Consider the following 14,915-nt stretch of genomic DNA (forward strand, 5'->3'; position numbering starts at 1 on the left):
AAGCTGCCATATCTCAGCAACGGCGCATTTTACTTCGTATCGATAAGTGTTTCCAACTGGAAAAAGTCTGTTAAGCTCGAATCCGTTGAGAAATCGAAGAAAAAAATATACGTATTTTGAGAAAAATGCTATTTTATTATTTTGTGAAGAAAATAATATAGTTGGCAACACTGCTCAGCATTTAAAGTATTTTTCTAAAACTTCATCAAATTTCAAGCGGAAAACTGGTATTAAATTTTCTTGTAGCTTTATCGGGGGCTAAGATATCGATATTTGAAAAGAGCATGTTTTTTAAAATCTCCAAAAACAGGGAGGGGTTTTTGGTCGAAGGGGCGGTTCAATCACCATGGTCATATGGTTATTCAAAATAATGGACCAAAACTAATATGTGCTAGGTATTTTTCATTATTTTTAAATAGGTTAATTGCGCGTGCTCGGTCACTTGGCGCGGAATGACCCTTATTCGATTTTTCAGAATATTGTAGATCCAGTTGAAAACCGAACTGAGCTCTCGCGACAATCGGATTTTCTCCCATTTCCGAATGTCGCGACTGCATCGCGAGTGGTGCGCATGATGGCGCACGGCTATGGCATAGATGCGCACTACTCGCGATGCAGTTGCGACATCCGGAAATGGGAGAAAATGCGATTGTCGCGAGAGTTCAGTTCGTTTTTCAACTGGATCTACAATACATTTTCCGTTTTTTCAGCATTGACGTTCATGATAGACTGAGGTGAACACCGAAAAAAGTACTATGTCAAATCATAAGGATAACCTTATGAATATTTTCAAAGGGACAAGTATACTTTCATAAGGCACATTAATGAAATTCTTACAAACAGTGATGTTTGTGATGATAACAAAAATTAAAATTAAACTTTTTTTCTAATTGTCGAGATCTATCGATTCCTGGTTCACGTGATCCAGAACGACGGCGTGAATCATATTCGCCATCGGCTCCTGATCGACGCCATTCATCATTGTCCCCGTGGTGCGGTGGGCCATCACGATGAAAACCGCCACAGAAACCACCACGTCCGCGGAATCCTCCACAGCCGCGGAACGGTCTTCCACCATAGCCGTACGATGAATTTTCCTCGTATGATGCACCGCCTTCCGGATATTCGTAGTCGGGGCCGCGACGATACTCACCGCCTTTTTCAAAACCTCCGCTTTGAGAACGATGGTGTTGTTCCGTTATCAGCAAAATCGATACGAATACGACGATCCGGTGCCCCTAACGGGAATCCATGCATTTCCTTCACAGCAGCCGTAGCAGCATCAATAGAATCGTAAGGAATGTAGGCCTGGGTGTCCCCTTTGTTTTATTCGATCTTTTTGATGGCACCAAAACGGTCGAACTCACGCTCCAACTGAGTAACGAAACGAACAAACAACAAACGAACCGAAACGACGTCACAAGGTGAGGGAGAAAAACAAACAAACTGTCAAAACGTCAAGAGGGGTAAGTCAGCGCTCGTAAAATATTTATGTAATTCGTCACCCACGAGGGGTATTTTCTTCAAAATGAAGAAGAAGACATGGTGCCCGATTTTCTGATGGCTTTGTACCGGACATTTCGGTCTATGTATTCGTCAATGTTAACACTATTGCTGATTGTGCATCTTTAATTGCTAATGCCTTCCGCAAACAAATGAAATTAATTATTTTAATCAAATTTTTATTTTCATCGGTGTAGTTGATTTTGTTTGCTGGGGAATCAGAACTGTTATAGTATAACCATGTTTTAATGTACGTGTCGTTTAGTACCAAGCACAACTTAACAAATGGCCAATCATATGACATGACTCGTACCCATCCCGGGATCATGTGGATTATGAAACCAATCACCTGGATGAACAGACCAAACTCTCTAATTTTATTCTTCTTCATCCACCACCGCTGCCCTCGCTGCCTCAGCCATCATCGACCTCTAGCCGTAAACTCCGAGCGATACGTTGGGCGATTGCATCCATCGCAACCGACCCCATTGCATCCGACCATCATCAAGCACAGAATGACAAAAAAATGCGCCCACTTCTTTCATGCATATTCGCACACCCACCGGCAGTTCTACCGCTAGTGACTGCATGATGTCGCTGTGTAGGTAAACAGCATTCAGGAAACGAACGAACGAAACGAAAAAATGCGCGAGCAGAAAGCACGTCAGTACGCACTGCTGTCACAAATTGTAATGATTCGCACACGGCAGACACTGCTTCTTTTATACACAAATAAAATCTTCCGATAGACCCGAAGGCCCCGTGACATACCGCATTCTGATGTCCGTGTTAGGAACGCACGGGATTGGTTACATATGAAATTTTTACTGGATTTGACAAGAATTGAAATTTCCAATAGCTTATCGTTAATAATCTTAAGTTTCAATGAAATACGCAAATTGCTGGAGAGTGTCCGAGTCGATTGATTTATGAATCTTAAAAATCCATCGAAAGATAAAGGCGCTAGTAACGTTCAAAATCTTCCCTTCCAGCGTAACGCTCTCGATTTCCAAAAATCTAAATGACACCCAGTATAGTAAAGAAAGACGTAAGTCCTACGTCAAAACGTAAAAGTGAGCGGTGATCCGCAAGTGATGATTCTCAATCACTTAGAAGAAAATTCGGCATTGCATGCTGAAAACGATTTGAAACTATCAGTAATTCTAGCAGTGGTAGCAATACAATTAGCAATTATCCTGTACATACTGTGGAAAAGGCATATGCGACTACAAGCATTGAAAGCAGCAAAAAGTGTCGCGTCGCTGCAACACGTATGAAAAAAAAGTGCCAGAAAAATAACGCGGCTGCAGTGAAAGGATCCCGACTAACTGCGGCCAATAATAGTGGAATAAAATGTTTTCGATGTTGGTGAAGAAAAACTGTTGATTCCAACAAAGTGAAATGCCTCCGAGTTAGAGCAAAACATATCATCATCGTCAAGAGCGTTACAAAATCTTATTGATGCCAGTGGAAACAAAGTGCAATGACTTCGATTTTGTACGATACAAACCATCATTGTCAGAAGTGTAACAAAATCTTATTGATGCCAGGCGAAGAAAAACTGTCGATTCCAACAAAGTGAAATGCCTCTGAGTTAGAGCAAAACATATCATCATCGTCAAGAGCGTTACAAAATCTTATTGATGCCAGTGGAAACAAAGTGCAATGACTTCGATTTTGTACGATACAAACCATCATTGTCAGAAGTGTAACAAAATCTTATTGATGCCAGGCGAAGAAAAACTGTCGATTCCAATAAAGTGAAATGCCTCCGAGTTAGAGCAAAACATATCATCATCGTCAAGAGCGGTACAAAATCTTATTGATGTGAAGAAAATTGGCCTATCCTAACAAAGTGCCAACACAGACTTCGATTTATTACCACCGTCGTCGTCAAAAGTGCCATCGATATCTGGCGAATAATACAGTGAAAAGACTTAGACTACAACATTTACCTGCTATCGGCATGGAACGTCATCATCACTCAACGTGACCATGGACGGTCAAAAATGGAAAGCAGTGCATAAGCTACGATGGAAAGCAAGGTAATACAGAATGAGATAGATGTACGAATAAATGAACTGAATAAATTACTGAAAATTTTTAAAAAAATTTCCAAACCGTAACTATAAAAAAATAACCCTAGAACTAAAGCTGAAGGAGGCTAAAAACTTTTATAACAGTACTATCCATAGGGTAAATCACTACTTGGGCCTATGGACCCGGTTCTCGGCTCACTGCACAGAAAACTAATGATTTATACTGTTTGCAAGTCGTAGGTTTATGATTGATAATTTTTAAAAAGTCTCCCATTTATTTTTCACAATACTCAATATTTTTCTATCACTTGTTTTACTCCTAATTGATCCAATTTTAGAAAATAAAAATGTAGAATTCAAAATTTCGCTCTCCGATGTCACACCACTGAGCCGGAGTGATTCTTTCCACTTTTACAAAACGGTATCATCGAATAAACACCTACCTGAAAATCGTCACAGAGCTCGATACAACCATTATTGCTTGAAACTGTTAATCACCACACCATAATTTTAAACACACGCACTTCAATTATTCTTGTTTGTTCGTTTCACTAGAACTTATTTAAACATATTAGAATACATTTTAAAATGTATTCTCAAACCGAACAAAAATTCACCTCGGCCCAAGAACTTCTAGCCGCACCGTGCTGCCAAAAGGCCAGGATTATGAAAATGATTCTTCATCGTTAATAGGAAAATTGTCTAATACGTTGACGCTATCATGTTATTCATAATTCTCTCGATTTTAAAAGGTGAAAAAAATATTGTTTTTAAGTATTTGGAAGAAATTTGGATGAGTAAATATATTTTCTCAACCAAATAAAAATGATTATGAATAATACCATCTGGCATCTTGTTGTCGTGGAACGTGCATATTTTTGTTTACGTCGCATTTTCTACCGTCCCGAGAGAGAATGAGAGTAAAATGTTGAGAGATTGAGTGAAATTTTGCTTAGGCCGGGAATTGGTATTTTGTATGCCGGAATGAGAATCGTTATGACTGAAATGAGTGCTGCACCTCGGTAATTTAAATCAAATAAAAGCTTTTTGAAAGATATTTAGCACGAATAGCTATTTTTTAAGCAGAAGTGAACCCCAATGCAGTATTATACAGCCCACAAAATTCAGGAAAAGTTGCTTCCTGTCATAAATATCAATTAAATAATGCAGTCGTACGCATGTTAGGCCGGGAATGGGGTAAGAAACCCTACATTATCAACATACGAATCCAAATTTTCTCACACGGAGTTAGATTTTTATTCTAAAGCAGCTCGCGAAATCTACAATGAAATAATCATACTTATTAACAACAAACTTTATACCGCCTTTAATCATAAAATAAGCCTTTTTTGCCTTTCTCGTATACTAAGTATACGGAAAGGCTATAGAACTGCTCCAAAACCGAACTTTTTATAGAAGGCTCGGAGACCCATAGTGTTATATACCAATCGACTCAGCTCGACGAATTGAGGTGATGTCTGTATGTGTGTATGTATGTGTGTGTGTGTATGTGTAACAAAATGTGAGACACGTTTTTAGGCATTTATCATTATCCGATTTGCTCGCAACAAGTTGCATTCGACGCGGAATGCAGTCCCATTGGTTCCTATTTAAAATTAGATCGATTGAACTTTGCGTTCCGGAGTTATGGCCAAAAAACTGTTTTTACGTGCAAAAAAAAAAGCAAAATGCTTCAATCTGGATTCGAACTCGTGCTCTCTTGATCGGGACTACACGGCTACTAGCACCATCAATACACATAGCATGTGACAAGATACATACAAATATAAATCATCGAATTGGGTTGTTTAGCAAAGAAAAATATGAGGTTTTTTATAGTTTAACATAAAGAGCATGCTTTGCTGATCTCCAACATATTTTTATTTTGTTTGAAAACCTTTTATTTACATTTTTATACAGCAAACAATAATCCATTTCAATCGATAGAATGACACTAAGATTCATAGAATGACAGTTGGCCCATGCAGCATAAGAACAAATTTTTAGTCCCATATAAATTTAAAATGCAAATCAAAAATAGTTCCGGTGCTCCAAAAATTCTGAAAAATTGGGGTTAGGCTTAGGTTTTTATGCAGATTCAGAATATGTAAAAACATATATACCCCTAAACAACCCAATTATTGACATTTCACTGGCTTAGAAGCTGAACCGAGTGTCGTAGCCAAGCAAATCCGGTCACCAACTTATTTTGTTGTTGAAAATAAGCGTTGGACACTTGCAAACCAATGACGTGTTCACGCCTCAAGAAACGAACACTGAATGATCTTCATTTATTTTCTTTGTCCCTTTCCAACAATCTAGAATTGGGTTGTTTAGCTCAGAAAAATATCGAGTTTTTTGCAGTTTAATATAAAGAGCATGCTTTTCTGATCTCCGACATATTTTTATTTTGTTTGTAAACCTTTTATTTACATTTTTATACAGCAAACAATAAGCCATTTTAATCGATAGAATGACACTAACATTCATAGAATGACATTTGGCCCATGCAGCATAAGAACAAATTTTTAGTCCCATATAAATTTAAAATGGAAATTAAAAATAGTTCCGGGGCTCCAAAAATTCTGAAAAATTGGGGTTAAGCTTAGTTTTTTATGCAGATTCAGAATATGTAAAAACATATATACCCCTAAACAACCCAATTGGGCATATATTCATTACCTCTATAAGCATCAGAGTTTATCATGCTAGGGTACCGATTCCTATACTGGAAGTATTAATGTATCGAGAAAAGAAAATATTAGCTTTTACCGTTGGTTATTGAAATATACAGTTTCAATACATTAACTTAGAGCAAGATTGCCGGTGGTGAGTATAAGCCGTTTGGCAGCGCATGCAATATCATTACTTGACACTTTTCCGGTCGCTACTAAACGCGCTGCTAAAACAGTAGCGCAGCGGACAGGTGATCAAAATTGGTAGCGCGATAACAGCGCTGCTATTTGATGAACTATTAACCGTCACCTGTACGGAATGCAGCCACCAAAATGATAACCGAAAATAGTGACCAGTGCGAAAAAGAGTGACTAAACTAAAATGACAGCGCTGCGAGGATGATTAAAACACTCAAGCCCAGTAATGATGTTCTAATAGATAAACTATTGAAATCGCTTGGATACGCTGTTACTTTAATTGAGATAAAAGTAGATTCACTATTGATTCGAGGATGTTAATGCAAAATTGGTATAATTGCATAATTACATCCAAACTAGTAGACACATATGTGTATAATAATGGGAAGTATCAATAAGAACCCCTCAGGTTACGGGTGCCCTATGCAAATTACTAAATAGTAATTTGGGGTGACTTTTTTACAATAGGATATCCGTTCAATAATCCTCTTCTCTGCTAAACGTTAGACATAACTTTTCTCATGTCTTATTGCTATCAAGCGCTAAGAAAAGCACAAATACCCTATATAACAGCCTGTAAATACTCCTCAGTCCTCATATAGCAATTTCAACAAGCATCGTGCTTTGTTAACACGTTCAACGCTCTCCCGTTCGAATGCGCCTAAAAGAAGGAATGGCAATGTACCGTCGCGCAGTGGTGGTCCCCCATACAAATGCTCGACTAAACCTACGATTGCGCTTAAAATTTAGCAACAGTAATTTTGTAACGCTGAATTCATTTTGAAATTTAAATAGTTATCCGACATATGCTATCCAAATACTTCCGGAAGCCCATGACTTAGGATCACAGCAGCGTCTTAATTCTAACCTTGAAACAGTAAATTTCCGCTTTGGTGCAGCAAGGCGCAATTCGCCAAACTAACCATTGTTAAGTGACAAAATATATATTTCAATGCATCATATCAGTTTTTTTCCGAATCTTTCCCGATACAAAATTTAGTCAAATTTAATTTTCCCATACAAATATGTTTAGGAGATACTTTACACCATCAACTTGAACCAAGTTACCAAAAATTAAATTTACCAACTACAATTAACAAATTGAGGAATTGTCATTGACTAAATGTGCAAAATTAAAATAATATCAGCTTTACGAAAGAACGATTTGTTTTGGGTTTTATCTGGGTTTCCGCCACTGTGGATCGGTCGGCTTAACCATCGTAGCATCAGCGGCAAGCCGTGCTTCTGTTCTATTTTTACGCATATGCATGCATCATTCTTTGTGGCGTTCAATCAGCATATGGGAGCGCAGCTGGTGTGCGGGAAGCCGCGGGACGCATGCGCACATGGGCGTAGCCAGGATTTCGATTAGGGGGGGGGCAAATTTTTTAGGTCTTCTGATATCTTTAGGTCTTTAGGTCTTCTGATAAAAGATATCCAGAAAGAATTCCGGTGGAAACTTCAAGATTTCCACTGGACATTCTGCAGGAGTTCCTTCGAAAATTCCTCCGGGAATTCTTCCAGGAGTTCAACTTGCAGATCCTCCAAGAATTCCTCCATGATTTCCTCCGAGAATTATTCCGGTAGTTCTATCGGCAGTTCCTACGGGGGCTCTCTGAAAATTCTTCCGGGAATTTCTCCAGAATTTCCTCCGGGAATTATACAGAAATCCCTCCAGAAGCTCCTCCGAGAATTTCTCTGGGAGCTCTTCAAGGAATTCTTCGGGAGGTTCTCTGATGATGATGATGGTCCTGCTACATACCCCTACAAAGGTTTCAGCTAGATGAGATTTGTCTATAAGATGAATTCTCCAAGATTTTTTCCGAGAAGTCTTCTGGTAGATTCACTGGCAGTTCATTTAAAGAATCTCCCGGGAGTTTCTTTAGAAATTCCTCCGGGTATTCCACCAGTAGCTCTTCCAGGAGATCATTCAGGCTTTTTTCAGGAAATCATTTAGGCTTTTTTCAGAAAATTAGCTGGAAATTCCTCCCGAAGTTTTTCCGATAGTTTTTCTGGGAGTTCCTCCGGGAGGTCTTCTAGGAATTCTTCTAGGAGTTTCTCCTGAAATTCCTCCGAGAGTTCTTAAGTGAGCTCCTCCGGCAGTTCCTACGTGAATTCCTCCGGGAGATCCACCAGCAGTTTTATGAGCATTTCTCCAGAGTTTCACCGGCAGTTCCTTTGAGAAGGAACTTCCGGAGTAATTTCCGGAGAAACTCCCAGAGGAATTTCTGTAGGAATTCCCGGAGAAAGTATCAGAGGAATTTTCGAAAGAACTGCCAGAGGAACTTCTAGATGAATTTATTGAAGAACTACAGGAAGAATTTCCGGAGGAAATCCTGGAGGAACTCTCGTAAGAACTTCTGGATGATTTCCAGGACAAACTCCTGCAAGAATTCTTAAAGGACCTCCCGGAGGAGGGACCGAGGAACTTCTGAAGGAAATTGTAGATAAATTCCCAAAGAAAGCCTTAATGAACTCCTGAAAGAAAGTCTGAATGAATTTCCGGAGGAACTGCTAGTGGAACTCCCGGAGAAATTTTCAGAGGATCAGCCGATGGAATACCCGGATTTGAATTTCTAGAGGAACTTCCGAAATCCCATTTCCCTTGAAATTCCTGCCAAATATCCTCAAAGAATCCCCTGTAAAGTTCCTGGAGAGATTACTAGAGGAACTTTTGGAAAAACTCCTGGGGGAGCTCCCGGAGGAACTCCCACAAGCACTTCCAGAGGAATTCTCACAAGGTAGTACTGAAATAAATATTGGAGAAGTTCATGAAGGAATTCCTGGAGAAATATCAGAAGGAATTCCGGAAAAAATACCAGGAGGAATTAATTCAGAAATTACCAGATGAAATCCAGAAAGTATTCTCAGATGAATTGCTGTTCTTTGTTTGTTCTGAAGAAATTCCTGGAAGAACTCTTAGAAGATATCTTGGAGGAACTCTAACATTACTTTCCGAATTAAATTCTGGAGTAAATTCCGAGTGAAGTCCGGAAAGAGTTCTAGAACAATTCCGCGGAAAAAAATCTGGAGAAATTCCTGAAGGAAGAGAAAAATTTACGAGGAAATACTTGGACGAATTCTTGGAGAAATTCCTAAAGAAATTTCTAGAGGAATTCTTGAAGGATATTCTGAAATAATTGCGGGAAGAATTCCAAAATGTAATTCTGGAGGATTTCGCTATTGAATTTATAGAGGTATTCCCGGAAAAAGTCCTGGAAGTTAAGGCTACCTTACACCTCGGGAAAATTTTCCGCCGGATTTTGGTCCCCGTGCATTTTAAATGGGGCCGGGTTTTTGATTTTCCGTGCCCAAATCCCGAAAACATCGCATATGCAAAAATACATGGGGAAAAAATCCGCGGATCAAATTCCCGAAGTGTGAGGCTACCTTTATCCCGGAGGAATTTAAGGAAGAGTTCCTGGAGGAATGCCCGAAGCAGTTTCTTATAGATTAGCAGATGAAATTATGGAGCGAAATCGGAGGATTTCCGTCATAAATTACTGAAGAAACTTCTAGTGGAATTTTGGGAGGAAATTCCGTATGTATTCTTGGAGGAGCTATAGAATGCATTCCTGAAGGAAATGTCGCAGATTTTCCCCTGCCCCCCTCTGGCTACGCCCATGCATGCGCATTCGCTTCAGTCTCTTGCCGTCGGATGAATATTGCCGAAGGAAGCATCACCAACACATCGCATTGCGTGCGGCAATGTTCTATTTTTAGCTCAGCTGGGTTGAATGTTGATCCGAGCAAATAAGATTTGGGGAAACTGGTTCATGAGTATGTATTACGGAAAAAAAGAAAATTTTGTTTAGCTCCGCGGAAATAACGCGCAGAGGGAAATCCCCGGTCTCAATTCCTTGGATATAGCGTCAGTTGCACCATAAACTCGCAAGCTTCTAATTTTATTGAATAATTATGTCTTTTCTATTCAGTAAAGCATATTTTCTTTTGTGGATTGAAGCAATAGAATATAATTTCCTACTTATGTTTACTGTCTTTTGAAACTCGGTGGGCAAGTTTGATTACTGCCAAGATAAATCAAAAGCTATTTTGTTTCTGCTAACAATCATTAAAGAAAACTGTTGAGTACATATCGATTATCAACTTATGTATTTATGTTTCATTTCCTACCTCCATCATCTAAATTCAGACCTGAATTCTTTCAAATATTCCAAATAATCAGATGGATTCAATTATAGAAATGTCATGAATATAAATATAAGCAATACATAGCATTACCCAACAAACAACGACTAGCTACAAATAAGCATCTAGGTTGAATTATTGTTTATTTGTGATCTTTGTAGCTGAATAAAATGGATGCTGAATAATTTGCTAGACAGATTTCATTTCAGCATTTAATCTAACTAATATTCGACATGGCCTATTAATTTGTTTACTACCTTTATTTGAAGTCGAACTTACGTTTTCGTTTTATCACATTTCAGCACATTGGGGAAGTTTAACAATGTACTGAACTAATGATTTTTAAAGTTCTCTTTTCGACTATGATGTGATGCTCTGAAAGGGTGGTCGAATTGAGTTTGAATAGTAAGTTAATAAGCAGGCATTAGACATCCTTCTTAACCTTTGTCCTTCTTAACCATTGGATTTCAAATTTATCTGATCTAACGCACAGTGGGAAAAAACATGCTTTTTCAGTTTGAGAGAAAATCTGGGTTCTAGATCTGGGTAATTTGATTTATAGAAAAATAATGATTTATTTTCAAGACATGCTTTTTATTTTCGTGATTTATTAAACTGTCGGAGATTATAACGAACAAAACTGCTGGAGCAATGAAAAAAAAATCATGCATTCATGCGGAACTAAATTTACTAAAAGCCGGACATAACGCCGTTGAATAACATCGAAAAATTATTGAATCTTTGATGTGTGGAATCCCAATATTATTGCATGGATGTTGATCTTTATTGCGGCGAAATAATTGAAATTATCTTAGCATTTGACAATCATATCGCAACCGATTATCAAGAGATTCTGAGGAAGGCCGAATATACTTTGTTTTTATTTTCATAAATTCATAAATAGCATTGGGGACGGATTTTATTTTATCGTTTATCGACATTATTTTTACGTATTTTTCCTAGTGTGCGATGGTTATGACTGGTTGAACAATGGTTGAAATAAAAAATTGTACAGTTATTAACAAACTGTAGTTTGACAGATCGACTTATTGAATAAGAGTCCAATTATGATTCATATTCAGCAATAAGATTATTTATGTTATGCATTGAGTGAGCCATATCTAACAAATCAAGGATGGCGCGGATGGCAACGTTACCAGCGGATGATCAAATGACAACAGTTCGAGACTCGATTTAGGAAAATTTTGAAAATGATTATGAAATGATAATTTTAAAATGAAAATAGCAATTGCTTCAAAATACGTCCATTGGAGATCTTGATGATGTTACCTTCTATGCGTTATTATTTTCGAAATGTAGCATGTAGCTGAATTGAGGCTTAATTAAAATGCTTATTAAAGGTTTAACGAAACAGTTAATAAAGTTGTTTTTCAAAATAAGATGTTGTCGTTGTATAACTTCGCCAAATTTGTGTGAACAAAGCTTGAACAGAAGTTGAGATAAGAAATAGTACAGACATAATTCAACACAGCGCTGAATTAAATCATCACACTGATGTTAGTTCAACTAGTGAATGTTTGTTGGGTAGGTTCCATTGATTATTAGCATGGAAAATATTAAATACAATTTTTTTTAAAGGCGCTTGAATTTTCTAGTATTCAAAATTTTTCTTGCAATGCGTATTATACTACACACCTAGAAAATATGAGTTTTGAAAAAAAAAAAGATGGCTTACACGAGCATTGGAACATACATCTTCAGAATGAGAGCCTATCAGGTTACCACTGAGCTATCTTTGTTACTCGAGATAATAGTGTTCGAAGAACAAGATGCTACGCGATTTGCAATAAATAACTATTTCACTACATCAAGCCATAGGTTGCTTGTGCATACGTGCGGTAACGCACCGGGGGCTGTGCTTTGGTTCGGTGGCATATAATCTGAACCGATAAAAAGTTTAGTTATATCGGAATATAAGTCATGTTCGGGATTTTAGTCAAAACGGTACGATTGAGTTTACGTCAGGTGCTTTTGTGTCATTTCATTCAAATAAGTCACATGTAATATTCTTATTGTTTTGGTGCGCAGGGAAGCAACTTCATAATCAATTTCAACATTTTATTTTGAATCCTCTGTAAATGCATTCCTCCTGGCGTTGCAGCAAATAACCCATATTGGCACAGTATATGTAAAACATGGCTGGCCTAACAATTAGTTTGTAAATCAAAAAAATATTTTAAGATTTTGATTTTCTATGAATATTCACTTACTATATTTGTACCTTTTTGCTTGCATACCTTCTGTGTGGTTTTTGATAGTTAATTCATTCATGCTATACATAAGTCCTAAATCTTGGACTTCGCTAGACCAAATAATTGGAGCCCCGTTCATAGTGACAGCATGTCTGTTAGAAGAATTCAAATAAAAAGCACTCGGATTATGTAGGAGAAAATGAGTTTTGGTAGGCTTCGGAGAAAATTTTCTATTTTTGGAAGTCAGTAGAAAAAGTATTCAAACTTTTCTATAATCCAAGTATGTTTTAGATAATTTAATAGTCTTAGTTCGATCATTGACAAACTACAATGACTCATTCCAGAGGTTAAATGTCAAAACGTGTTAAGGCAGAGTTCTAGTGCGATTATTTTTCTACAGCTCTGCCTAATAGTTTGTTGTTTGTGATTTTTAAAAAATAATCACATTTCCAGACTGCACTCTTTTATATATGGAAATTAATGACTAACACAAAACATCGGTTATTGGGCGAACGACCCTAGATAAAAACGAGCGGTTTTCACTACATAAAATTGGGATATGTAGATGATACAAAAAGCACCAATCTAGCGAGTCTTTGAGTGATTTTAAAAAATAATCACATTTCCAGACTACACTCTTTTATATATGGAAATTAATGACTAACACAAAATATCGGTTATTGGGCGAACGACCCTAGATAAAAACGAGCGGTTTTCACTACATAAAATTGGGATATGTAGAGAATACAAAAAGCACCAATCTAGCGAGTCTTTGAATGATTTTAGAAAAATAATCACATTTCCAGACTGCACTGTATTTATCATTATCCGATTTACTTGCATTCGACGCGGAATTCTGTCCCATTGTTTGCCATTGAAAATTAGATAAATATCTCATTGCAATCCAGAGTTGTGACCAACAGTGCTTTTTATACGCAGTTACCTTCTGCAGCATTAAGACGGAAACGGTTGTGTGGTCTGCGTACCGGCCTACCGACCACGATGTTCATGGTTGGAAACCGGTTTACTGCACTTAATTTTTTTTTTAAGATCATGCGCAAGGCAAGGGCTAATTCAAAATTTAATAACGTAAAAAAACTTCGAACCAAGTCTGTGACTTGTTAGTAACATTTCCTTTTTTCTACCCACCCCCATCTGTGACGCATAACGTTTTACTAAAATTTAACAAAAAATTTAACAAAAAATTGGGCCTATTCTACGAGTCCAGTGACGATTTATTTAGTAGTTTCTTTTTTATATTATTTCATTATCATACATGTTACCTGTAACAGAACACCCCCCCCACCAAAAGATATTTTAGTTACTAGATAAAGATTGTCGCTTCGCTTCCCTTTGTTCTGCTGTCCGGAACATGTTGGGTACCAAGCTGTCAAATCGTATGGATTTTCCTTCTTTGACATTTAGCTCCCTTATCCTCGCCAGCAAAAGATGTTCCGGACAGCGACGACAGCGACAATCTTTATCTAGTAACTAAAATATTTTTTCTCTCACCCCTAGACTATCGCCCTCAAATTATAGATGAAAGCGGGTCACAAAAGTGAATTTACAAACTCATCCTCCTCTTTCTCTTCGTCGTTTTCGTACTCATGTGAACTGCACGTTCTGCCATCGCTCGGGCCTCTGGGTGGGCACAATGCCGATGTGAGTTTCTTCTGCGAACCGGACAAGAAATTGGAGCAAATTGGTCCTAACCGAGCATCAGCAGGAACGTCCGGATGTTGTCTGGAGACAGAACTTTCTCTTGAATAGGAACGACACGTTCAGTTCCCAAGGCGGAGTACCCCCGAGCTAGATTGCAGCGCACGTACAAGTCGTAATCCTTGACGATCCTGTCAATCATGTCCGATGTGCTGACGCCTTCCGTTTGCTTGGTCGCCACAAACATTCCGCGGGGTTAGGTGTTGGCCTACACATCGTTGCAATCCTCAGAGCTGAACGGAATCTTGTGGGCCACGAAATTGATTTTATGCTTCAAGAAACTTGTCATCCAGCTCCCGGGCGTGTCGCGAATGATCTCATACACGTAGTGGAACTGCCCGGACTGCTTCGTAACGCTTGTCGACGTTCATGTTTCGAGATGCTGCAAAATATGTAATGAGGGACCGACTGTTTACTTC

The 14,915-nt window shown here is 38.2% G+C and overlaps 1 protein-coding gene across 1 annotated transcript; it reads right to left on the minus strand.

Annotated features, from left to right (window-relative positions):
- Positions 1-886: 886 nt before the first annotated feature.
- On the minus strand, positions 887-14,683 carry LOC134208974 (uncharacterized). Its single transcript, XM_062684947.1, has 2 exons — positions 14,491-14,683; positions 887-1,173 (listed from the first exon to the last, which is right to left on the minus strand). The coding sequence occupies exons 1-2, from the start codon at positions 14,681-14,683 to the stop codon at positions 887-889; spliced, it is 480 nt and encodes a 159-aa protein (XP_062540931.1).
- Positions 14,684-14,915: the final 232 nt, after the last annotated feature.

This window comes from Armigeres subalbatus, chromosome 2, assembly GCF_024139115.2.
Source record: "Armigeres subalbatus isolate Guangzhou_Male chromosome 2, GZ_Asu_2, whole genome shotgun sequence".
Taxonomy (NCBI): Eukaryota; Metazoa; Arthropoda; class Insecta; order Diptera; family Culicidae; genus Armigeres; species Armigeres subalbatus.

Excerpts from the sequence above, each read along its gene's own strand:
- LOC134208974 (XM_062684947.1), bottom strand. The coding sequence starts at position 14,683 with ATGTTTGTGGCGACCAAGCAAACGGAAGGCGTCAGCACATCGGACATG. Across the intron at positions 1,174-14,490 it reads GACGTTCCTGCTGATGCTCG|CGGAGGTTTTGAAAAAGGCG; the intron begins GTTAGGACCAAT and ends TCGTTCTCAAAG.